This window comes from Myotis lucifugus, unplaced genomic scaffold (assembly GCF_000147115.1).
Source record: "Myotis lucifugus unplaced genomic scaffold, Myoluc2.0 scaffold_103, whole genome shotgun sequence".
Lineage (NCBI taxonomy): Eukaryota > Metazoa > Chordata > Mammalia > Chiroptera > Vespertilionidae > Myotis > Myotis lucifugus.
Genome location: NW_005871151.1, coordinates 2,295,537 through 2,321,676, shown reverse-complemented (window position 1 = coordinate 2,321,676; position 26,140 = coordinate 2,295,537). Strand labels below are relative to the sequence as shown.

The window sequence follows — 26,140 nt, the reverse complement described above, 5'->3', positions numbered from 1 at the left end:
TTATGTGCATTTGGATGGCAGAAACATGCTGGCACCTTGTCCAATTCATATTTTGAAAACACCTTACTTTTTGGGTCCTGAGAACATTCTGGTCTCCAATACAAAGTATAATTTAATTAAGCCAAACTCAAGATGCTGCTGTGTGTGAACATTTGTCATTCATGAAAACTGTGTCTATCCAGATGGTGGTCTTTGCATAAGAACCAGAGAGACACCGACCGCTAAGGAGAATAATGCCATTTGTGGCTGAAGGCGACTCTTCCCTGTGTAAGGAGAATGATTTCAATCTCCATAACTCAACCAGAGATAGCCTTTCTTGCCGAGTCTTCATGCAGAGTTGCTAACAAGGCTTGGATCTGGAAGAACTAATTTTGCAACCGTATCCTTGATGGTACAAACTTTGCAAATTGTGGCTCTGGCCTGGATTCCTAATAACACCTGAGAAGTACAAGCTTTGGGTGGAAAGTCCCAAACAATCCCCGACATTTGGCCAATGTCAGAGTCACACTGTTTCCCAAGGACCTCTTACCGTTGGCCAGTGGGAGGACGCCAAAGTGGAGAATGGAGGACAAAATATTTTCAAACCTTAAGACCTGAAATGAAAGGGGAAACGAAATCACTTGGGCATTGTGAAAGAGCCATGCCTGGGGTAGGCCTGCACTTTCCCAGACCTTACCGGGATAGAGAGCTATGATTAGAATCTCCCATAGAGATACGTATTCTAGCTTCCAGACTCTGAAAGCTATTTTGTGGGAAACCACACTACAGAGTTTCCCAATCCCTTTGCCTCCTTGAGGATAGACATTTCTGCTCCCCTCTACCCTGGATCATGGTGACAACAAATGCCAAAGGACCATCTGGTGGCAGCAAACATGGCAGCTTAGATATCTACCAAGTAAGACAATCCTGGACAACTAACACATATCCCAATGCGTAGTCTTTCCTTAATTTACTGGGAAGCCCAGCCACAGCATTATGTTATGTGCCATGGTTAATGACATCACCAGAAGCCCAATTTATCTTTAATAAACTATGGTAGTTGTATAGTCTTAGCAAAGTGCTGATTTCTGGGAAGGCTCAAATATTAAAAACTAAATGGACTATGATAAACATGGATTCATTCAATGAATATTTTTTGAACACCCTCTAGGTTTAGCAATAATAAGGACCTCTTTGCAGCTTAACAAGGGTGGCTCTGAAGCAGATTTCCTAGCTTTACCTCTTGTTTATACCACTTTACTGTGTGATGCTGGGAAAGTGCCTTAACCTCTCTGTGCCTCAAGCTCCTCAACTGAAAAGTGACGATAACAGTACTAATCGCATAGGATGTTGTCAGGATTATACAAATTAACATTATGCCTGGTATATACTATTGTCATTTTTTCCCCCCAGAAATGTCATGGTTAGTACACTCTGTTGTTGGTAGTGAGCAGTTTTTCTGGGTCTTCCTGGAAGACCTGGACTCATTTTGACTCCTCAGGGCTCAGGAAATATTATTTACAAGTCAGTCAGCTATGCATTCTCACTGACTATTGTCTGTCATCTACCAAATGGCTATGCCACAGAGGTGCTAATCCAGGGTGACCCTACTTGAGAATCACTGCTCTAGAATATAAGCCCCGTGAAGTTGGATGCCAACTAGTGATTTGGCTGATCTTCCTGAAGCTTGGGAGGGGGGCTTCCAAGTTGCATGCTGGGATATACTCTTCCAATCAGGAGGTCACCAGGCCGCACCCCTCACAAGGTATCCATACAACCAGCCTTGACCTAATTTTAAGAGGTGGATAGAAAGCCTTCAAAGAGCAAACTTGATCATGGCCTAATAACTGACATGGAGCCTCGTTCTTTGGGAGTCTGGATCTTAAATTGAACTATAAAGGATTATTTTAGAAAAAAATAAAATCTTCCTAAAGATGCACCCCCCCAACATTACACAGTGTCTTAACAGTCTTTCAAGTTCCTTTTAAAGTCTTTCTGAGTAGATAAAAGTGAATTGGAAAGTTCCTCTCTTGTTTAATAGTTAATGGGCTTGGTGGACTGACCAGTAGCTACAGAAAGAATTTTAAAGTTAAAACCTACACTCCTGGGAAAACCAAGTACTCCTCAAGGCATAGAAAACAGTCATCCAGCTACTCTATAGGAGGATTCACATTCTCCCTGGACAGGGAATGATGAGACTCTGATTCCTACCTCAATATTGTCACGATTGGACTCTGGCAAAGAGAGGCGGAACCTGAAAACAAGACCACAAAAATCAACAGGTTAAAGGAGGAATATTTTAAAACAACCATTTAAATAGAAAGAAACAAAGGGGTCGGAAAATTTTTTTAGCTCAATATGTTACTATTTAAAAAAAACCACACCACCCAATCTTGTAAGGACATGATGTTCTATTACATCTTTACCCCTATATTCGCTGCTTAAGAAGCAGGGCAGGAAAAGCAGAAGGCTTGGGTTCCCCAAGTGCTTTTGCTCTGTGGGACTTAGTCTGTTGGCAACTTGGAATGCAGAACAACCTTAATAGTTTTCAGTCAACAGCCATACCACCCCCCCCTCCCCCCCCCCCGACCACAATCTCCTCTGATCTCTGAAGCTAAGCAGGGTTAGGCCTGGGTAGTACTGGGCTGGGAGAACAGTTCCAGGTCTTCTTGCTCTGAACTCAACCTCATAACTTCTCTGATCCAGGTTGGTACCTTATTAATAAACATGATGATGATGGTGATAATGATGACACTATATGACATGTCCTAGTTTAGGAGATTTATACCCATTTTTTAAAAATAATTTTTTTGTTAATCCTCATCTGAGGATATTTTCTCAGGGGGAGAGAGAAAGAGAGAAAGGGAGGGAGGAAGGGAGAGAGAGAGAAACATCGACATCAATGTGAGAGAGACACATCAACTGATTGCCCCCAGCACTCGGCCCAACCAGGGGTGGGGAGTGAACCTGCAACCCAGATATATGCCCTTGGTCAGGAATCGAACCTACGACACACACTTTGGTGCATGGGCCGATGCTTTAACCACTGAGCACACCAGCCAGGGCTAAACATTTTTAAATTTAAACTTCACAATAACCCTGTGATAGATGCAATTATTGTTGTCCCTTTTGCAGATGAGGAAACTGATGATCAGAGAGGAGAATTAAATTACCCAGGTCTCAGAGTTAGCAACGGATGGATCTGGATGACAATCTCATTCTACTTGACTCTAGAGTCCATGCCCGGCCGAGGCCACTGCTCTCAGGAGGCTGTATCACCTATACCATTTTTTATCTGTTCCATCATAACACATTGGGGAAACGTCAGCTCTGACAGCTGTCTGGCGTCACAGGCAGTGCAGGGAAACTGTGAAAGGCGCTGCTGGGACATGGGGAGGATGCCTCCTCTTGGTCGCACCACCTCTCATGGACAAGGCAGACCAGGTTGGAAATCTGGCCACAGAAGGTGGAACACACTTGTGAGTTTTCCTTCTTTTCTTTCATCAAAACCCCAAGCCATGATTGGCCGCTTCAGGACCACCGGCTATGAGTGAGCTCATCTGGAGTGTCCCACAGACCAACTGTCCTTTCCTCATAAGGCCATCTTCTGTCTCTCTCCTTGTTCTCTAGGCGCACTCACAGGTTTGCCTACTAATGGACACGTCTCACTGTCTGCAGAGAAACAGGTGGAGCAAAGAGCAAACTCTCCCTCCTCTGTTTCTGAAAAACACGCGAGTGCAGCTCAGACCACGAGGTGGCGACTCAGTTCAGTCCTTTGACCTTTCATTCTCTGCCAGGCCCCTAGCCTGCTACATAAAGCCTTGACACTAGGAACTAATTTTTATGACAGAACCACAGAGTCCTTGGGGAAAACGGGAGCTCAAATAGCCTTACTTTGCAGACATATAAGAATATAGCTTATTTAAAAAGTTTTGGAGAAGGTTTATTGTCCTGATCAAAAACCAGAGCTAAAGTGCAAGAGGCCCTTTATGATCTGGGCCAATATAGCAAATATGACCCAATGAAAGTCAAGTGCAGCAAAGCACAGGCACTCACAAAGCCATTCCTCCAACCCTGTGGCCACAGCAGACATTGAAAATCAATCCTGCACTCAATATCTACCCTATAACAATTGTTTATCTCTTTGCCTGATTGTGAACTCCTTGAGGATAGAGATTCAGTCTTAACTTTGTATTCCCAGATTGAGTACAGGGCATGGCACATTTAGGCACTTACTGTTTGTTCATTCATTCATTCATTCATTCATCCAGCAGATATTTACTGAATACCTAATAGATTGTGAGCAAAACCAGACACAGCCACTGCTCTCATGCAGATTATTATAGCCTAGTGGGGAGGCAGGCGTTAATCAATGATCCACTGATGAAGGTGTAATTGCAGATTGTGATAACTGCTAGGGTGGAAAGAAATACATTCATGGAGGCAAATGAGAAAGGAACCTCATCTTACTTGGTGGTTACGGGAAGTTTTCCAAACCACGGAAAAATGTCCTTGAGCTAACATATAAGGGATGAGCAGGGTTAAATAGGCAAAAGGGGAAGGAGAGAGAAGGGGTCTGGGCAGAAGTTGCAAAGGCCCCGTGGAGGGAACAGAGAACAAGATGATGCTGGAGAGGCAGACGGGGTTGACCAGGCTAGGTTTCTCAGGCCATGTTAGAATTTTGATATTTATCCTAAGGGCAAGGAATCGACAGAAGGTTTCTGAGAAGGGAGGTGATGCCCGTGTTCTGTAAAGATCACTCTGGCTGCAGCATGGAGGGAAGACTGGCAGGTGAGAGGTTTCCCAGGTGCTCAGTCTATGCTCAGTGATGTGGTTTGCAACGTGCAGAATTTTATTTATGTGAGGGATGGAGAGAAGCTGTGTGTGCAAGAAGCAATTAGAGAGCAATGCAAAGCAGTGCGTATTCAGGTGCTCTTTCGTGAGTTGCTGCAGGAAGTCTGAGAAGGTGGGACAAGATAAAACAGCCAGCGTGGGTAGCGTGTGTGTGTGTGTGTGTGTGTGTGTGTGTGTGTGTGAGAGAGAGAGAGAGAGAGAGAAAGAGAGAGAGAGAGAGAGAGAGAGAGAGAGAGAGAGAAGGTGGGGTGGAGAGCCGGGGGGGGGGGAGTGGGGGGAAATAAACTGCCCTTTGAGAGAAGCACTCTGTACACTACCATGTTCCTTTGCACTCAGTACTGTAATTGCCTGAAACTGAGTGTTTCTCTCACCAGACTGTGGATCTGGAAAGTAGACACCACTGTCCTCTCTACTCTCTGTATTAAGAACAGGGCAGAGCACATAATAGGTGCTTCATAAATTCTCAATGAGTGGATATTATGGATAAATGAGCAGATAAAGGACATGGTGGGAGAGTGTCTATTGGAACTGAGGTCACTTTGAGGGTGAGCCAGTGTGGGTTTCATTGCACCAGCAGAGTGTTCACTTTAGGAAACTATGGGAAGCCAGGCTGCCTGGCTTGAAAGGTAGAGCCAGTAACTGAAGAGCTTGAAACCCCAGGCTGTGGATTCAATCCAACTATGAAAGATTTTGAGGGGAGCCCATTCCAGTATTTAAGGATCCTCTAGATGAGGAAGAGTTCCCCAATGTTTTCACTTGATTGCCTTCTGCAACCTGGAAATTCCCCCAAAGAGTCAGGGAGAAGGGGAAGAAGTCATTTGGGGTTCCCTTCTCTGATGGAGCCCCTCCCCCCACAGTGACTTCAACATTTGCTCAGAGGAAGGGTGGAGATGGAGGTCAACACGATGCCAAGTCTGAGCTCTGCTGACCTGTCCGAGCACTGTTCCAACAGAAACCGAATCCATTCTTCCCGGACCTGTTTTCCTCTCTGGGTTTCTCTCCAGATGGCTCACCTGGGGAAATGTTTATCTGCCCAGGCTTGAGGAGTGGAGTTAGGTGGTGATTCTATCTGCTATATTTGCATTTTCTGCCAGTGTTGCATGGGAGGGGTTGTAGGGCATGTGTGTGTGTGTTAATGTTGTGGGGTGGGGTGCAGTGTGGAAGCATCCAAAGCCTCAATCCCATAGCAATGTCAAAAAATGATCTAAAGTTCTAAATGGTTCAACACGAATGTACATTTGATTGCTTCAAGCTTTGCTTGCAATTAAGAGGGTTAGAATTGCACCATCTGGATGAGAACCAAATAAGGGAAAGTGTTGTTTAATTTGGCCTCAGAAATAATTGCAAAATGTCTACTATGTGGGCCAAGCTACCGCCAAACAGAACTGTGTTTGGAATGAAATTCTCTATTGTAGATAGAGCAGTAAGAATCTGATGTACGACTGAGTGCCAACTCCACAGCTTTTAAGACCATCTGGGTCACACTTTGATGCTAGAATGGGGAAAGAGAATGAAATACCACTGCTAGTAGGAACAGATCTTTCTTGAGCGCTGATAATGTGTTGGGTATTGTGCTTTTCACACTTTAGCTCATCGACCTACCCAGACAGCAATGCTATGGAGACGTGCTCTGTTTTGCTGGTAAGGAAACTGATACTTGAAGAGGTTAATTAGCTTGCTCAAGGTCCCCCAGTTCCAAATGACTGAGGTAGAGGTCAAACTCACATATGTCTGACTCTAGAGCCTGTGCTCTTAACAGACATATCCAAAGAGGTCAAGTTTATTATTTATACTCTTGGCTTTGGCTTTCTTTATCCTTCCTTTACTCAATTCCTTAATGCAACGAGAAGTCCAATGCCAGTGTCTCCTCTATCACTACTTATCAATGAGGAAGGTCATGCTCCCTGTTTCAGTTCAGTGTGACTCCATGCTCATGGGTTTCTGCTTCTAGGCAGGGTATTTATTTTCTAAGTCTTAGGTCTAAGTCTTATTTTCTAAGTCTCAACTCTTCACTACACCAAAGGCACTACAATCCAGTAAGTAAATACTCAAGGCTTTGAAAACAGATACACCCAGATTCACGTTCTGGCTCCGCTATTCAATAGCTCTGTGACTTGAGTAAGTCATATAACCCCCAGAAACTGAACCATGGGGATAATAACACCTACCACCAGGGTATTCATTCAATCTACAGACATTTATTGAGTGCCGTGCCAGGTCCTGGAGATACAGGGTTGTGAGGTTGAAATGAAATAATCTATGTGCAGTGCTTGGCATAGGACCAGTAGACAGTAAAGCCTCACTAACACAGGGTAATCATGAATAGTAGAACAAACAGCGATTTCTCTAAGCACCATCCCAGGACAGGGGAGTGAGGTGTTTTCTGAATAAGGGAACTCTTGAAATGATCTTGTATGACTGAGCACCACTTTCTGCTGGCTGAGGCCAGCCCCCAGTTTTAAATAATAGCCACAGCTGATGTTTCTTGAACACATAACATGCACTTTACATGTATTAACTCAGGTATTCCTCACAACAACCCCTGAAGTAGAAACCCGCCTGGGAGTCTGGGCTGGGATCTGAACCAGCAAGTCCGACTGCAAAGCCTGTGAGCTCACTACCTCTCTAGCCTCACCTCTGGATGTGCCTCTGATTTCCGCAGCTCGTCTCTATGCAGCCCACCCCTAGCAGCTCTGGAAAGAACTGCTCGAGGCAGGGGCTGGTTAGAAAGGCGGGGTGTTCTGGAGAGTTGCATTTGAAGACCCTGTGTCCCCCGATTCTTCTCAGGGATGTTTCCCTGGTCCCCACCCGCTTTCCTCTCCTTCCTGCTCTGTCTCTCTGACATCACCAAAGATTAAACCAGCTCATCCTGAAAAGCCGTGCTTGCCTGCGAAGCCCAAGAGTGGAGACACTGGCTGGGGTGGCCTGTGTGGGCGGCGGGGCTACCGTTCTTGCTGCCAAAGGCCAAGGCCACTCTTCCAGCACCACCTCTGCTCCTTGGCAAAGCCTTGCCTCTCACGTTGGCTGCCTGAAGTCTGAGTGAAGCCCGGCCCACTCACCTTGGCCATAGTCTGCTCCTTGCTGGAGGTTTGCTACAGTACCCCCTGCAGGGGCCACCCTCAGACTCATGCAGGCAACCTGTGCAGTTAGGACGGGGCCTCTGCTCAGAAGGGCCCTGCTCGGTTAAATGCTCTGCTGTCTCCATCTTGAAATTCTACATAATTTTTGAACAAGGGGTCTGCATTTTCATTTTCACAGGGCTGACCCATGTGCTTATGCACTTCCATATTTTGCTTGTTTTATTTAGTATTACAGGTATTTTATTGAAAACATCTTGCAATGGAGAAAAAAATGGGGACATATGCAATACTTTCAACAATAAAGTTGTTGGTTTTTTTTTTAAAGAAAGAAAACATGTTTCTACAATAGTCCTGATAACCATCAAGTTGACTGATGGTGACTGACTTAGTTTCCCCCTCTGTTGGTTTCCTATTCTTTTTGGACTCTGCCTTCTTTGTCTGTTTTATTCTTTGTCTAATTTCTTCCTTTCACAGGTTTAATCTGGGCCATCTGATCATTCTGTATCTCCTCCCCACAGGTAGTCTGATTCATGGCTTCAACTATGGGCTTCATAGGGCTGAGGAAAATGGGCTGTTCCTCCCAATGGCCATTAGTGCTCAACGATCTGTGTCTATGACCTGCTCAAGCCTGTTCACACCGCATGGCTTGCAGCTGAGAGCCAGCCAGGCCATGTGGCACAGGCTTGTTAAACTCTACCTTACGGTCATGAGATCCGAGTGTCAGAGCCTGAAGGTATCTGCGGAATGATTCAGTCCAACTCCATTATTTCTCAGATAAGGAAACTGAGACTCAGCGGTCAATAGACTTGATCACGGATATGGAAGCAGTGAGCAGGGATTTGAAACTTCATTCCTTGACCTCCAAGTTTTATGCTCTTTGCTCGATGGCATGGCTTCTGAATTTGTTAAAGAGGAATTTTAGTTTTACATGGCTGTACCATCAGAATGTGCCTTTATAGTAAATAATTATATTACCGTGTTGCCTATTTTAGCTTAATGTTATTTAATGGGAAGGAAAAAAGAAAATGTTCGCAACACATTTTTAAGTCCCTACTTTGCAATGATCTGGACTATTGCGGGAGAAGTGTGTAAGTGATTCATGTTCTATCCAGCGGTAACTCGGTAACTGCACTTGTTGTCTTTGTCTCTATGGTCTGTTGATTCACTTATGGTGAAGGTTCCCAACAGTCAAATCATCTGATCTTACCTGTTCAGAGACAGGGAGCAGATCAGTCTTTGTCCCAGAATAACCAGGCCGACACTGGTGCTAGCGACCTGCAGACAAGAAAAGCATGGGTTGCTAAGAGTGAAGCTCTCTGGCCATAAATTGGCCATAGATATTATTCCCCATAGTGGAAACATCATAAGCTCCATTTCCCTCTCATTCTGAGAGATATTTGAAAGAAATAATTCTAAAAATACTGTCTTTCAGGTAAGAAAACTAAATATAAAGACTTCTGCTTGAAGATCTCCTTTAAACTGTTTTTTTCCTCCCAATCTCTCCTATGTACCGTGTGTGTGTGTGTGTGTGTGTGTGTGTGTGTGTGGTATTTCGCTTAGGTTCATTGTATTAGTCCCTTTCTATTGAATTGTATTTGGCCTTTATCTGCTCAAATAAACTTGAATTCCACCTTGATTAACTTATTTCAAGGGAAAAGAAGCTTGGCTGTCAATGTAACTGAAGCAGAGGGAAGGGCACACGGGGAGCAGGGAAGGGCGCAGAGCTATTTTATAATGTATGGGGTTTGAGCACTGGCCTCTCATAGCTCCCCACACCCCATCTCAACCCTGTCCTCACTCCTGATATATCACTTCCCAGCCCTCCGAGCACGTAGGAGACCACGGCTGGCCAGTGGTTTCTACAGGAGAGCATTGGCATCCACAGGCTGCCCTCTGTCCCCACAGACTTACAAAGTCCATGGAAACGATGGCCTCGGCGGTGGAGTTCTCAGACTGGGTGAGCAACATGATGGAAGCAGGGATGTCCAGGGTGAAGTTCCCTGGCAGTAAACTGATCACGGGAGGCTCCGTGGCCATGATCCGAACCATGAAGGGCTGGGACAAGATGTAGATCTCCGCAATCTGCCGGGGTTCAGGGAATAAATGGAGACCGGGGGTTGTGAGTTGATGAGTGAAAGTCACAAATTTGGGGTGACTAAATCTTACTAAGAATAGAAGAAAAGCTCCTTAATAGTAACAACAACAACATGCCAAAAACAAATAATAATGGCTGAGGTTTATCGAACACACACTGTGTGCCAGGCACCATGTCAAGGCTGTTTGTATTATCTATTTTAATCTTTACAAAATCCCTGTGAGGCAAGTTCTCTCCATTTCACAAATAAAAAAAGTCAGTCTTGGAGAGGTTCAGTCATTTTCTCAAGGTTCCAGGTGAGTAAGTTGTAGAATTGGGGTTCAGATGTAGGTCTGTGTGATTCAAGATTCTTAATCTAAATCCAGGATGCTCTAAAAACAGTATGCCTTGCCTGGCTGGCGTGGCTCAGTGGTTGAGCATAGACCTATGAACCAGGAGGTCATGGTTTGATTCCTGGTCAGGGCACATGCCCGGGTTGTGGGCTCAATCCCTAGTGCGGGGTGTGCAGGAGGCAGCCAATCAATGATTCTCTCTCATCGTTGATGTTTCTCTCTCTCTCTCCCTTCCTCTCTAAAATCAATAAAAATATATTTAAAACAATCAAACAAAACAAAAACAGCATGTCTGTCTTTGTCCTCAGGGGCAAACCTGAGCCTTTCATACACTTGGTCCAGCACTCAGGTGCTCTGAGGCATGGCATTAATCGTTGCTTGATGAAAGGCACGAGCAAGGGCACTAGCCATTCATTTCCCATTTAAGCTAATTATTTCCAGTGTGTGGAACCTTGTGGGTGCAACAGATGATTTATCTTTTGAACTTAAAATCTTTTAATAGTAAGATGTTCAGTAAATATTTGTGGATACTTGAACAAAAGAAAAAAATTCCTTAAGAATGTAAACACGGACTCGGGCTTGCACCAAAAAGGAATAAAAAGAACCCCCAAAATAAAAAACAAAACAAAAAAAGAACCCCAAGTGTTCTGGAAGTAATTCCAACGAAACCAAATACACTATCAAGGAGTCAAATCCTGACCACTTACCCGGGAGAGAATGTTGCCAACGCCTTGAGAGTTTCGAACCAAATGGCTGGAAATCTGGAAAATGAAGCCCATCATGCCAGAGTGTAAGGTTTTTACTTCAGGTTGTCTTTTCAGGGAAAATATAGTATTCCCTATAATTTGTATGAATTATGAAGCTGTTGCACCAGAAAAAGTGTTTGAAGGCAACTTACCATTTTATAGACCAAACCCAGGAAACATGAGGCCCAGGGAAGTCAAGTGACTTGCACACGGGGAGTCCCACAGGAGAGAGATACATTCCTTTTGAGTAAGTGGCTTTTAACCGTGGGAACACTGTGTACATCATATACTATGTGTGGTCCCTGTATAAATATTCTATGGTGGTTAACAACACGTTTTATGCTACTGTCTTCATTATGGAGACATAGAAGGCTTAAGTAATTTATCTTCACGGATGGGTGGTTTTTAAGTCTTGAAGCTAGAAGTGTCTAATTTTCCGCACATGGTAGCTGGTATGGCCAACTTAGTATTCTGAACATAAGGTTTATGACAACTTGCATAATTAAGACCTACGGAATGAAGATTCACAAGGGATGCTCAGTAAAAGTTGTTGGTTGGCTGGCTGGAAAGAGTGTTCTCATATGTAAAAGGGAGGGCCATGGCAGAGAGAATCAGTGAGTATCTGTATTCTCACAGTCACTGCAGATAGGTCAGTTGCAGAAGAAATATTGATGTTGGCATAACATAAGGAATAATAATAATAATAACCAGCAACACTTATAGTATACTTTCTCTGTGCTGGGCATTGGTCTGAATGCTTTAAATATATTTAAATCTCTTTAATGTCCACATCAACCTATGGGTTATTATGGACATTAAAGAATTATTATTATGCCAATTTTTCAAATGAGGAAACTCTGGCACAGAGAAGTTAAATAAACTGAAATTGCCCAAGGTCACAGGTAATAAGTGATGGAGGGGGTCCTGTCATCTAGAACAGTGACTTGGAGTCATAAAAAAATGAAATTAGAAGAACTGGAAACTCAACAACTTTCCAACTATTAACATTCATGCCACAACTCCTTCATTCATTGTCCTGATAGGAGTGCTGGTCTACAGAGCCTAGGAATAGAAGTTATAACATAGAAGCCCCCAACTGGGATACTTATGATAAGATGAAATGTTGGAGCCGACTGTCATCACCCGTTAGCTCTCCTCACCTCTTTTGTGGAGAGAGTGACATTGAAAGCCCCAGCTGCAAAATGAGCGAAGGAAGCAGATTTAAAGAAATATTCGGAGATTCCAATGTAGAGCATAGAGTCGCTGCGTTCTGGGAGCTCAAAAGGCACTGGGGAGAAGGGGGGGTCGGCGAGGTTTTCCAGTGGGTAGAATACGCCCTGTGGGAAAAAAGAGAGAGGCCAGTGTGTTAGGTGAAGGCTCAAATATGCAGGACACAAGAAGGTGGACCCTCTCAGGTCAGAATAAGAAAAATTGTGGAAACTCAGTAAAGAAGAAAAAACGGTAAGGCCTTCTGACTCCTTGACTAGTGACCATGTTTCAAAGCTCTGACGACTTCTTGAGTGTACATCTGGGCATGTCTGTCTACTCTGGGGTGTAACCTAGTAAGAAGTTCCTTGTCGGTCCTCTTCTCCAGGAAAGAAAGGCAGGTGCATTTAGCTGGAGGTGACAGCTCTGAATACTTCCTGAGGTGCCAGGTAGAGATGTCAACCCCTGACCTTCAAACCCTGTGATTGCTGAGTGTCTGGGGTGTCACAGAAAGACTCAGGAGGCTCCAGAACTCTATATGATTTAAAGCATTCAGCAAATATTGATTGAGCTCAACTGGGTTGAACATGGCACCTTGAACTGCACCTGCATCACGTCTTCATGAATGCACATGGCTTTCAGAAGTCTAGGAGAAAATCCGTGGCATTTCTAATGGCCCTCATTAGCCATTGGTTGTCTTGTGTAATGTTTAAATAATGTGAATGACTCTGAGTGATTGAAATATATAAGCCAATATGCATTTTTAAAAACAATGATATTAACTTTGGGGTAAAACTAAACATAAGGGCAGTTAGTCACTTTTCTAGAATCAGCAAACACCATTTTCATGTGCTAGTAGCCCCAGTAGAGGTTGGCAGCTCGCAGTTAAATGGACTAATCTGAGAGGAACAGAAGTACTAATATGTACAATTACTGATGTGGTAAGTTCTAATAATTGCAGACCACTCTACTTGCTGCCTCCTAGCCTCACTCCACTCCCAGAGGCAAAGCATCATGAGACTCTTCTTGAAGAAGACAGACATGTCTTGTGCAATCCAAACCATCGTTTACCGATCAAGGAAATGTTCAAGAGTCTTTCGAAAGAGCATAACATCAGGGATTGTTTCAAAGAAAATGAAATTATTTGAAGAGCATGTAGGTATATTTCCTCTGCACACATTTGTTCCCTGAATACAGTCGGCCCTCTGTATCCTTAGGTTCTACTTCAACCAACCGCAGACAAAAATATTTGAAAACAAAGTTACATTGTTGCTGAGGGGCACTATGTAGTTAGGCCTCTGATGGTTGTGTCGCACAGAGCATGTACATTTTCTTTTAACAACCATCTACATAGCATTTATGTTGTATTAGGTTACATAAGTAATCTAGCAATGATTTAAAGTATACAGGAGGCTGTGCCTGGGTTAATTGCAAACACCTTGCCATTTATGTAAGGGACTTGAGTATGGAAGATTTTGGTCTGGGGAGGTGTCCTGTAACCAATCCCTGGAGGACACAGAGGGGCGCTTGTACTGGGTGTTGGTAGCCAGGATGAGAACTCTGATGATGATGATAAAGTTACCTTCAAATTCAGGTCAATGTAGTTCTCAGTAATTTCTGGAGAACTCATTAGTGAAAAATCCAGCAGGGTATAGTTGTCAATCTTTGTTAAAACTAAAACAGATAAAGCAAAAAGAAAAGTTACATTCCTTAAAAGCATAACATATGATTAATGTATATCTAGAACAAATTTTAAAAAATTGAAGAATTTAAAATTATATTGTTTAAAAGAATAATTACCCTATTTCATAAGTAATACACATTCACCTTTTTCTTCTTATTTATTTATTTATTTATTTAATAGTTGACATTCAATATTATATTAGTTTTAGGACATGCTCACTTTTTAAGACCCAGGAAAAGTAGGTAAGTCAAAAGAAGAGAGTAAAAACCCTTTTAAATCATATTACCCTGAGAGAAACTTAAATTTTCGGTATATACCCTTTTTATCTCTCTCTGTCTCTCACTCTCTTTCTCAATGCACATACATTCTTTTAAAAGAAGGGATTAGACAAACAAGTCACTTGTCAACATTAAGCCATACGTAGTAGGTCGGTATAATGAGAGACTTTCAAGTTCTATGTTAAAGCCTCCTATGTAGTTAGAACTTAATTTTTTCACAATAAGCATGCATTACTGTTGTAATTAGAAATAATTTTTAAAAAGAAATATCGAGACAGACAGACAGGAGTAAAATCCACTAGGTTGGAGAGGCCACGGACATTCTCAGGCACAGTGCTACTGATTCACGTCCTTTTTGTACTATCGTTTTCAGAGCCAAGCAGAAGACCAGGCAGGGGGCCAGGGCCAGGGAACAGCGGGCATGGCTTGCAGGAAGCATGGACATCAGTGTCTGGGATGGGTTATGTGTGTGGTGGTGCGGTGCTCAGTTCCTGCCCTGGCCTGGAGCTGCTTTCCCGACACCAACCACCACCAACACCACCATGTGCTCTGCGACAGGAAGACTTCCTCCCTAGAGGCAGGCCCTGAGCACCACAGCTTTCCTTCTTGCACGTCATGCTTGGTTTATGCCATAGATGGCGATGCGAAGGAAGAAGAGATGAAGCGATTTGCTAAGGTGAGGGAGCAATACTATCCTATGACACCATAGTTTTAAATCTGTTTTCAAATTCACAATCTCCATGGATCCACCATCAGACTGTGAGGGAAGCAGGATTGTGATCACTTTACAGGTGAGGGGAGTGCAGCTCCCAGAGGTACAGAAACTTGTCCAAGGCAAGCTAGGACATGAGACTCCTCCACCAGTTCTTTCTTCACTCCTTCTTTCTCTTTCCCTGCCTCCCCAACCCATTCATTTTCTTTCATCCACCTGGATCCATTCATCAATCTATTTGCCCAGCCGCCCATCTCCTGTCATCCCTTCATCAATCCAATATTTATTAACTTATCGTGGCTTAGGCACTGTGCCCGGTGCTAGGAACACAGATGAGTCACAGTCCCTGCCCTCGTGGAACTCATAGTCTGGTGGAGGAGACAGACATATAAACGGGAAAACAGAAGACAGGGTAGTAAGAGCAGATCTAAAACTGAGCTCGTGATGGTCCTATTACAAACCAATTCTCACAGTCTTCCCCATTTGGGTAAATGGTAATTCCATTCTTCCAAAGTTCTGGTTGCTCAGGGTAAAAACCTGGGGTCATCCTTGACTCCCCTCATGACCTACATTTGGCGTGTCAGCAAATACCACTGTCTCTACCTGCAAGCTACATCCAGAACCTGAATGTGCCTTGCCTTCTTCATTTAGGCTCATGGGAATCAGTAGCCTCTTAAGTGGTCTCCCTGCTTCCACCTTTGCCCCTCCCTCCTGTCTATTATTAATGGACAGAAGTCAGAGTGATATTCTTAAAATATAGATGAGATCATGCAAGTCTTGCTCAGAAGTCTCCAAAGACTTCCCAATGACCTATAGAGTCCTGGACATCTACCCATCTGCTTTCTCCTCCCTGACCTCATCTCCTGCTATCCCCCCACAACCCCCGACTCCCTCTGCTCCCCATATGGCCTCCTCACAGTTCCTCTAGCACACCTGGCAGTTCCCGCTTCAGGACCTGTGAGCTTGCGGTTCCTTCTACTTGAAATGTTCTTTGCCCAGATCTAGGAGTGGCTCACTCCCTACTTCATACAGATTTGTACTCTATGTTACTTTCTCAGTATCTAAAATGGCAACCCCTGGCCTCACTATCTAAAATGAAAAACACTCCCCAGCTCCTTCCCTGCTTTAGTTTCGTTCTTATCACTCATCACTAGGATGCCATAGATTTTACTTATTATCTTGCTTGCTGTCTGTCTCCTCCCACTAGTCCCAGGAGGGCAGGGATTTCTGTTTCCGAGCCTGACTGCTGCATTCCAGCACCAAGAGCAGCACCTGGCTTGTACCATTGGTGAATGAATGGGTGGAATGGAAAGAGAGAGACACTTTCAGAGTATCATGTGAGTACAGAGGAGGCGGAACTTTAGGGTGTGGACATCAGGTAAGGTTTCTTGGAAGAGACTATGCCTGAGCTGAGCCTGAAAAGATAAAGAGAAGTGAACAAGACAAGGGATGGCCGAGGGGTAGCGAGTGGAAGGGACTGCATCCCTCACTGCTTAGCACAGTGTTGGCAACGAAATAGGCACTGATAATGTCTACTAAATGAATGAATGGGTGAAGGGAGAGGAAGCTCTTCTAGGCAGAGAGGACAACATGAGCAAAGGTAAGGGGTGTGAGGTCAGGAAAGGCAGTTTGATTGCTGGAGCAGAGAAAGGTGCAAGATGAAGCAGAGAGAAGTAGGAGCCAGAGCGTGGCGGGTGGGTCTTACAGTCCACGTTAAAGCATTTGGACTTGATCCCGAAGGCAGCGAGGAGCCAATGAAGGGGATAACCTGGCCCAGATTAGCATTAACCATTCTGAAGAGGATGCATTTAGTGCCAGAGCTGGGATTAAAGCTTGTGAGAGTTTAATTCTCTGAACGGCATCTGGTCTCCTGAAGCCACCCCCGCCTGCAGAGAAGTTGGTTGCAGAAGCAAAGAGCAGGCCCCATACACAGGCTGTGCCCCTCTGGCCTCCCACCTTCCCGAGGCTCTAGTTTGCAGAGGAAAGCAGACTGAAGAGGCGGAGCTGTATTGTGTGGAGAAGCAAACCTGGAGAGCACCAGAGTGGGAAGGTGGGGAAAGAACCATCCAGAAGAGACGGTTCAGAGACTCACCCTCCAGCATGCTGAGATTGGCATTCAGTGCTTCCACCTCTCCCGTGATAATGGGACAGAGCTGGCCATAAAAGGAATTTTTAAAAAATGCAGGTTATCATATTATACTGGAAACCTCTATTTTTGGGCCTAAACCCTGCCAGCAAAAGGCTAGGAGACAGTCTCCCTTTGGCCATCAAGACTTTTTTTTAAATTAGTTGATGTCTATGGGCCTCAAGTTACGTATGTATGGGTGGCAAGTCACTGAATGCTGACTAAACTTCACAGCCACTGGGACTCCACCCAGGGAGGCCCATAAAAGAATGAGCCACTGCCTTTTCTTCCTGAACATGACAGGACATGTGCCCCAGTCCATGCTGGAGGTGTCCCACCTGAGGAACCTGCTATGCCTTTCCCCTGCTCTGTCATCCCCATGCTGCTGGGCGTGGTCACAGCTGGGGCCTCTACTTCCCCGCTGGGCTGGTTCGACTAGATCCATTAGATCAGGCATCTATTTCAATCGAACCCCGTTTGGAATTAGAAAATAAACCTTGAATCAGACTCAAGCACATCTGGAGGAAGAAGGAAAGACATCGATGAACCTGCTGTGTGCCAGGCGTGTGCTACGCACTCAGGGTGGTGGTTACTAGCAAAGGCTCGGGAGGTGGGCTGCCTGGGTTGAATCCCTTGGCAAGTTACCTGTACTCTCTCTCCTCAGTTTCCTCATCTGTAAAATGGGAGTGACAATTGCATCTACCTCATCAGGTTGCTAAGAGTAAGCATTCAGTGTATGTTAGCTGTTGTTTTAACCCCATTTCATCCTCACTATAGCTCTGGGAGGTAAGCCCTACTGTCCCCTATTTACAAATGGGAAAACTGAAGAAGGGAGGCTGACAGAGTCACCAGGTGTCACATCACAGCTCGACAGTTGTGGTCTCAGTATTCTCTTCATTTCCCAGTGGCTCAGAGGGAATACTAGAGGCAAAGTATCTATGATTCCTAAGTTGTATGTAAACTCCAGGCAAACTTAACTGTTGGCCAAGAACCATGCCTCGTTCTGAACAAAGGAATGGTCAACTGTGAGGTCCTTGAAGGTGGCAGCACTATTTCCCAGTCGCTCTTTAATGTGCACATCCACTGGCCCCCAGCCCCTGTCAGGTAAGATGGAGAAAGACCGAGAAGCCTCAGTCCCTTGATGAGCCGGCAACCTCACTGGACAGGCTGCTTACTATTTCTACCTGTTGATTTCCTCGCCGGTATTCATTAAGCACTGAGCTGAGCTGAGGGAGAGGAGATAGCCAGACACTGTCCTTATCCCTTTTTCAGAAAGGAGTCTCCCTTCGTTCCCACTCTTCCTCATCCCTCTCTCTGTCTCCCACAAATACGGGTCAAGGGTTCAGGGAAGGTTTGGTCAGGATTGGAAAGAGGGCACACAGCCAATCCCGTCTTTTCCCTTCCTCAAACTCGGACTTCTGGAATCTAGCTACTTGTAGCTTTGGAAGCCATCTTAACTCACATTGTTTCTATTGGCTGGAAATAGCCTATCTTCTTTCCCATTCCTTACCTATCCAGATCCTACCTATATTTCAAGGCCCAGTTCAAGCCCTGCATCCTCTAAAAATGTCTCCCAGGATACTTCCAGGATCTATTTATTTAATTTTCCCATTTCTCTGAACCTCTTCAGTTCAATCTAATGATCATGTAAGTATGTCCTAAATTCAAGTCCTCATTCAGTTATTGCTTCACAAGCCTGACTTTGGTTTTCCTAAAAAGATGGTAAGTTTACTTCTTTTTCATATCCCAACAGAGGCTAGCCTACTGCTGGGCATGCAGTGGGTACACAATAAATAAATTCGTGTTGATTGTTTGGCATGAACTTGAGGAAGGGAATTCTATAGAATGATGTGTGTGAAAGAGCCTTGGATGGTGCCTAGCACACAGTAGGTGCTCAGTAAAGGTTTATTGACCAAGAATTAATTCAAGCGTGGCAGACCTGCTGCTGATGGCATTTGACCACGGTTGTGTAACCTCTAAAGACTTACCATTTCATTTAAGTTCTTTAAAATGGGTTTCTCCATGGGCTCAGCGAAGGAGTTATACAGGACACTGGAGAAAAAAAGGAAATAAGAAAGGGCTTACTCAGGGACTGTACCTGTTGGTTTTTAACCTCTCCTACATGCTGCCCGAGAATCCAGACCGCCCCCAACTAGCCACCGTCCACCATGGCACCCTCCCTCACCTGAGTTCTCCAGAAAATGAGACGTGGGCGTGGCTCACTTGGGCGTGGCAGTCTTGGAGCTCCAGGTTTGGTTGACCCAAGTCATTTCGGGTCAGGGTAAGGATACCCGCGAAGTAGACCCCAGAGAGAAACAGATCAGCTCCTCCTGAGTCTTGGCTGTGGAGAGAAAAAGTGCAAGGTTAACCAGGCCTCGGCAGGGGAGGAGATGGCTCAGTTCTCTATCCATGGACTCTGAGCTCCTGGAGGGCAGGACCCTTGTCACCTCTGGATTCTTGGCACCTACAACAGGTAGGATCAGAGCAGGTGCTGAATGAATATTTGCTGAACAAATGAAGTAACGAATTATGGGAACGGTGACAGCTTTAGGGACCTTGCAGTTATTTCATCCTCAGTGCCCTGCCCCCGCCCCAGTGGTTGAGCACATACTGAGCACCATTCGTATACAATGCTCATTTACAGAGAGAACATGGTTGGGGGCGGGGGGGGGGGTGGCCACACGTTATGTAGGAGGGGCATGGATGGGAAAGGGACACGTAGTCTGTGAACTCCTTGAAGGAGTGGAGTGTGTGTTACTCATGTCCATGTTTCCAGGACTTAGCTGGTGGCCTGATGCAAAATAAGCATGCAATGTAAAGTTGATGACTCAGCAAAGACAAGAATAACAAGAATAAATACATGAATCCATGCTACTTATAGGAGGATATGTCATTTCTCCCCAGTCCATAAGAGTTCTTGGAGTTCTTGAGATGGGAATAAATGGTAAACAGTAGGCACTCAATACATGCTTGTTAAATGACCAAGTGGGTGAATGAATGTGTTATTCTGGGGCACCAACCAAGGCAGACCTAAACATTATACCTAGGATAGCAACTTGTACTAATGGGTGGTCTGTAAGCATACCTTGATTTGATCCCTTCTTTCTAAGGAGGGTGCAAAGGCCTTTTGTTAGGGGAGAACTGGGCACAAGCTGACTATCATCCTCCAACCTCCTTGTGACAGGAAGGCTCCAACCTCCTTGTGAGGTAGGAAGGCCCCACAGATGGCAAAGAGTGTTCAAGGACTGGCTAAGATCATACAGTGACCAATGAGGCGTCTCAAGTGTTGAGCGCATGTCCGTTTCTCCAACAGCCTTTTAGTTCTTAGGAAATCGTAAAGGACCTTTTGACCAGTTACTCTGTCTTTCTGGTAAAGATGACTTTCAGCCCTTCCCCTCTGACACCCAGCAGAGATATTCTGATTTAATTCTCTCCTGGAAAAATGCTCTTGAAAAAGAGTGTTAATGGTTGAGGAAAGAAGCCCAACATCAAAAACATTAGCAAATTTCTACCCTTTGGATTTCTGCTCCATTTCCCTCCACAACAGCAGCAGGCTTTTTAGGGGATACTCACAAAAGTGGCGACTTGACTTCCCAGTTTGTGCTGATGTTGGCCGTGCCGTGGTTGGTCAGGGCCTTGATTCCCACCCCCGGCACAAAGGCTAATGACGTGTTGGGAAATGAAAAGGCATTGATTTTTATGCTGTAAAACAAGAAACAGAGGAGTTAGTGAGACACATCGCTAAGTAAGGGAAAATGGGAAATTCAGTTGTAGAAATCGTGACTGTGAACTCCCACGGAGCAAGGAACCCCGGGTCTGCAGTGGTGCCTCTAGGCACTGCCTTCTAATTCCCCTCAAACTCGGGGCAGGCAGCTCCTGTGCCACATTGAGGGGGGAAACGAGCAAGTTTGAAAGAAAATTTGCAAATAATCAATTTACTTTTTTTAAACTTCTTTAAAGACAAAAAGAGATACACTTGCCATCATACCTTTTCCTTCAGCTATTGCAGTGTTTCTAAATAGGGGTCATTAGTATTTTGGTTAGGACAACTAATTTTTTGTAGAGAACTGTTATACACATTGCAGGATATTTGGCACATGTGCCAACCAGCTAAATGCCAGTAGTTTCCTCCCCCCCAACCATTGGGAGAATCTAAAGGGTGTCTCCTCCTCTTCCCAAATGCCCTCTATGTGGACACTGTCTTCCCTAATTGAGAAACTTATTTTATAGAGTTAACTTCCCCTAAGATTCTCTGATCTGTCAAACAGGCAACTAAGAGGCAGTGGGTTGCATGTAATCTACATAGGTAGATGGCCACATGCATTATGGTAGGTTGTTGTTATGGACGTCGATTGAGTGATTACTCCCTGCCAGGCACTGTGGTGAGCACTTCACATGTATTTGCTCATTTTAACCCTCACAATAATCCTATGAGGCTGTTGCTGTTTTTGCAAACGGCAATTCAGAGATGAGAAGACAAGAAACTTGGCTTAAGTCATATTTAAGTGGTAGAGCCAGATCTGGAAACCTCCTCAGTCTGCCTTCAGACCGTGTTCTTATCCACGAGGCGATGCCACTTCATTATTGTGCAAAGGGCACTGGACTTGGAGACAAGTTTTGTGCTGGCGGTGCAACCTTGGGTAAGACACGTCACCTTTTCCAGTTAATCACTCAGAGGAAGTGTTACAGGCAGGTGACGGAGACAAAATGAGGCCACCTGTGCATCATTGTTGCTTAGCAGGAAGGCATTGTTGTGAGCTAAGATCAGGAAATTTGCAAGACATAAGTGTGATAGCTGATAAGAAATGGTTATTTTGCTATCTCATCTACTTTGCATCCTTTCCTACTTATTATCCGTGACACAGCCTGAGACCCACTGTGGGAAGAGGAAATCTTGGAAATGTTTTCCTTTCGATACTATGGGTCTTACCCATTCTTTGTAACTACTGTAGAGTATTCCAAACTGTGGATGTATTGTTAAAACAACAGTAATTCCTTTGTTGGTGTCATTAAAACAACAGTAATTTCTTTGTTGGTGTCCACCAACAAGGGTGTTTCCAGTGTTTCTGTATTGTAAACTAAACCACCCTGAAAATCCTCATACATGCAGTTTATGTACGTGTTTCTCTATGGAGGCTGCCAAGAAGCAGAATTGTTGGGTCAAAGGGCATGCCTAAAAAAAGGCTGCTGGCCCTAGCCAGTTTGGCTCAGTGGATACAGCGTTGGCCTGTGGACCAAAGGGCCTTGGGTTCAATTCCGGTCAAGGGCACAGACCTCAGTTGCAGGCTCCTCCCCAGCCCGGGCCCTGGTCAGGGCTCGTGCAGGAGGCAACCAATTGATGTGTTTCTCTCACATCATTGATTCTCTCTTTCCCTCTCTCTTCCACTCTCTCTAAAAATAAATGGAAAAATATCCTCAGGTGAGGATTAACAACAACAACAACAACAAAAAGGCCCCTGTAAATCTGTCCAATAAAGATATGATGCGAGCCCCAGATGTAATTTAAAATATTCCAGTAACCACATTAAAAAAACGGGAAAGAAAAGAGAGTAATTTTATCATTTTTAACTTCATCCAACACATCTAAAATAACATTTCAATGTGTAAGCAGTATAAAAATTATTAATGCAATATATTTTCCTTTTGCCAAAATAAGTCTTCAAAATATGGTACATATTCTATACTCATGATACACCTCAATTTAAACATTGAATTTTCATCAGAAATACTGACCCGTATTTAGATGGCATAAAATTTTCAATTGAAAAAGTAAACTTACAACTTGTCCTAAGCATACTTAAAAGTTTTCCAATAACTGAATCGAGTATCGGTTTTTAAATTAAAATTAAATAAATTTGGAATTAAGTCATATTTCAATTGCTACTTGTTTGGACAGCATGGGTCTAAAATTCTTGTACCAGCTTATCTACTCCCACCAGCAGTTCACGAGAATTCTTGTTTCTCCTCATTTTCATGTACCCTTGATGTTATATGATTCACCCTGGATTTTTCTGCTGTGGCATTCCCATCATTATACTTAAATAATCAATATTTTAAAAAATATCTTACAATTTTTTTCAATAAAGCTGAAAAAAATATGGAATTCCCCCCAAATTACTTAAATAATCTTAAATTTTTTTAATATATATTTTTATTGATTTCAGAGAGGAAGGGAGAGGAAGAGAGAAACAGAAACACCAATGATCAGAGAGAATCATTGATCAGCTCCCTCCTGCACTCCCCTTTCTGGGGATTGAGCCCGCAACCCGGGCATGTGCCCTTGACCAGAATTGAACCCATGACCCTTCAGTCCACAGGCTGACATTCTATCCAAAGAGCCAAACCGGTTAGGGCAATAATTAACTTATAAATATATATTTATTGTCCATCTCTCTCACTGGACATCAAGGGCAGAGGATTTATCCGTGTCATTTACTACAGTATCTCCTATGCCTAGAATAAAGCCTTAGTACATAGTAGATGCTCAATAAACACTTGTTGAATGGCTGGCTTTATCACAGAATAGAGTAACTGCCAGGAACTTTCCCTAGAGCACCACACCTCTTTCACAAAATACTCTTGGTTTTATAGAATGTCATCCTTCATAGCAGGGAAATTACTACTTTAAAGGGCTAGGATAGCAGGGAATTATCACTGGATTGACAAAGCATTGTGGGTGGGACTGCTTTGCATGAGGCCAGTGGAAGAAACTGGTGTTGCTCCAGAGGAGGAAAAGCCAAGAGAGCAAGAGGGAAGAAGACCATGTGCCCTGGGACCTCTGAAATCGTGACTAACCTTTACGAAAATTAGAGAACATTTGATGGAGTAGTTATTCTTGGGACTGTGGCTGAATTCTGCTTCTAGCTTTATGGGGGTGAGGGTAGCAATGGAATGAGCAGGAATTTCCTTTAGAGTTCGAGGGATAAGGTGGCTGCAGCTGACAACTGTATTGAATTAGGATTCTCATTTTAGGAGAGAGACAAGGACATAAGGACACTGAGACACTGAGCAGATTCGCCAGGTGCACACAACTAGTATGCAGCAGAGACATGACCTGGACCCAGGTGTTCTGACCCAAATGTCACACTTTTTGTCAACTTCATGACCCTTTTCCCTTTGGTTATTTTCTGATAAGCCTCTCGCCAAAGGCTGGTTAACTTCCACTCTGCAGGGCCTGATGTTACAGCAGAACAGGTGGTGGCATGTCCACAACCCTGAGAGTTTAAAGATGAATTTCACTGCTGACATTGCTCTGCTCTTTTACTTACTTTGAGAAATTGTAGTTCACATAATCAACCTTCAGAAATTCAAGAGATTCAGAACCTCTTAAATCTGGAATGCTTCTTTCTTTGGCCATTTGCTCAATCATCTCCATCCCAGCTTGAACGCCTGTGAAAGAACCAAACAGAGTGAAGTTTATTGAATAAGGCATTCTCCCCAGATGCTTAGAAAACTGCAATCTTACAAGGTGGGTATTATTGTCCTTGCTTTACATATGAAAACATTGGTTCTCAGAGGGGCTAATAAAATTGCTCAAAATCCCAGAGCTAACAGCATGAGAGACTTTCATTATTTGGCCAGGGCCAAAGAATGTTACCACAGGACAGTATGATAGGAAAAGTATAAAATATTATCATTATCCACATTTTACCGATGATGAAACTGAACTTCAAATAGGTTAATCCTTCCCTAGGTCACCCAGCAAAGAACTGGGGGACCCAATAGTCAAATCTGGGCAATTTGGCTCCAGAATCTATGCCTTATTATAGTCAGTTCCAGAAAATCATTGCCCCCCAGCCCTAGATTCTTCAAGCTCAGGAATTTTTGGCCTGAAGTCCATGGGCCTTTGGGAACTTTTGGACCTCTTGAAATTCTAATAAAAGACTGTGATTGGTTGTGCATGTGCCTAACGGGGTGGGCAAAGGTAGGTTTACAGTGGTTCATATGGCAAATAAATAATAAATAATAAATAATAATATAAGAATAAACTGGCCCAGCTGGTGTGGCTCATGAACCAGGAGGTCACAGTTCGATTCCGATCAGGGCACATGCCTGGGTTGTGAGCTTGATCCCTAGTAGGGGGCGTGTAGGAGGCAGCTGATTGATGATGCTCTGTCATCATTGATATTTCTATCTTTCTCCCCCCTCTCCCTTCCTCTCTGAAATCAATAAAAATATATTTTAAAAATAATAAACTGTGTGTCACATACTCACAACTATAAACCTACTTTGGCCCACCCTATATGTATCTCATTTTTCAGGGGAGAGGGTCCACATTTTCGTCAAATTCTCAAAGAATCCCAGGACTCCAGAAAGGTTGAGAACCACTGCTTTTTATTTGGGAATAGACCTGTCTTAATATGGTAGCACCACAAAACACATTCCTCTGAGTTCATGGAGAAAAAGAGGCCGCTTCCCATTAAAGAGCTTGAGAAAAGTAACTTACACAGCAATGAAGAGTGATCTTTTCATCTTCACCTTGTCAAGGAGGAAGCTGTGCCTTTTTTTCCTTACTTTGCAGCTTTAGCTCATTTCTACTTACTCTATCCTTGTTGGACATGAAGTAGGAAAGAGTTTGTCCTCTATAATACCATGAATAATATTGCAATACAGGATGTGAAGATCAAATGTAAGGATGGAAAGATGGAACCGAAGGCACTATCAGAGAGCTTTGGCGGAATCCCAACACTGCCACTTACTAGCCCGTGTGACCCTGCAAGTTATAAAATCTCTTTATCCCGAACTTTCTTCATCTGTAACATGGGACATTAGTGAATATCAACCTTCATTTAGCTAATCTTAGGCCAACATTCACAGGTGAGAATAGGCCCATAGACTCTGATTTTGCAGTTCATTTCTTCTACATAATCTGTCCTTATCCCAATTTAGCTCGAAGAAAATCTCAGTCCAACACTTTCCTCTGCCTGTTCTTAATCTTGCAGACGCCTTTGCGCCTCTAATATATGTACAGAGCCTCCCTCAAGAAAAATGCATGATCATCATTCCCAGTAAATTTTACACACACAATTTTAGAAAACTCTGTTTCTTT

At 43.9% G+C, this 26,140-nt stretch overlaps 1 protein-coding gene across 7 annotated transcripts in view; it reads right to left on the bottom strand.

Moving 5' to 3' along the window:
* Positions 1-26,140, bottom strand: part of BPIFC (BPI fold containing family C) — a 46,171-nt gene that overhangs the window by 1,411 nt on the left and 18,620 nt on the right. For 5 of the 7 annotated variants that reach the window (XM_023757233.1, XM_014459148.2, XM_014459149.2 and 2 more), the window contains 12 exons: positions 24,360-24,480; positions 20,665-20,793; positions 19,277-19,432; positions 19,080-19,143; positions 17,059-17,119; positions 13,875-13,966; positions 12,247-12,423; positions 11,048-11,101; positions 9,825-9,995; positions 9,121-9,188; positions 2,191-2,233; positions 530-593 (listed from right to left, as the gene is read on the bottom strand). In XM_023757233.1, coding sequence (XP_023613001.1) covers positions 530-593; positions 2,191-2,233; positions 9,121-9,188; positions 9,825-9,995; positions 11,048-11,101; positions 12,247-12,423; positions 13,875-13,966; positions 17,059-17,119; positions 19,080-19,143; positions 19,277-19,432; positions 20,665-20,793; positions 24,360-24,480 — 1,200 coding nt within the window. Of the gene's footprint in view, positions 1-529; positions 594-2,190; positions 2,234-8,610; positions 8,810-9,120; positions 9,189-9,824; positions 9,996-11,047; positions 11,102-12,246; positions 12,424-13,874; positions 13,967-17,058; positions 17,120-19,079; positions 19,144-19,276; positions 19,433-20,664; positions 20,794-24,359; positions 24,481-26,140 lie in introns of all 7 variants that reach the window. The other 2 variants (XR_002830208.1, XM_023757232.1) reach the window with 2 other exon arrangements.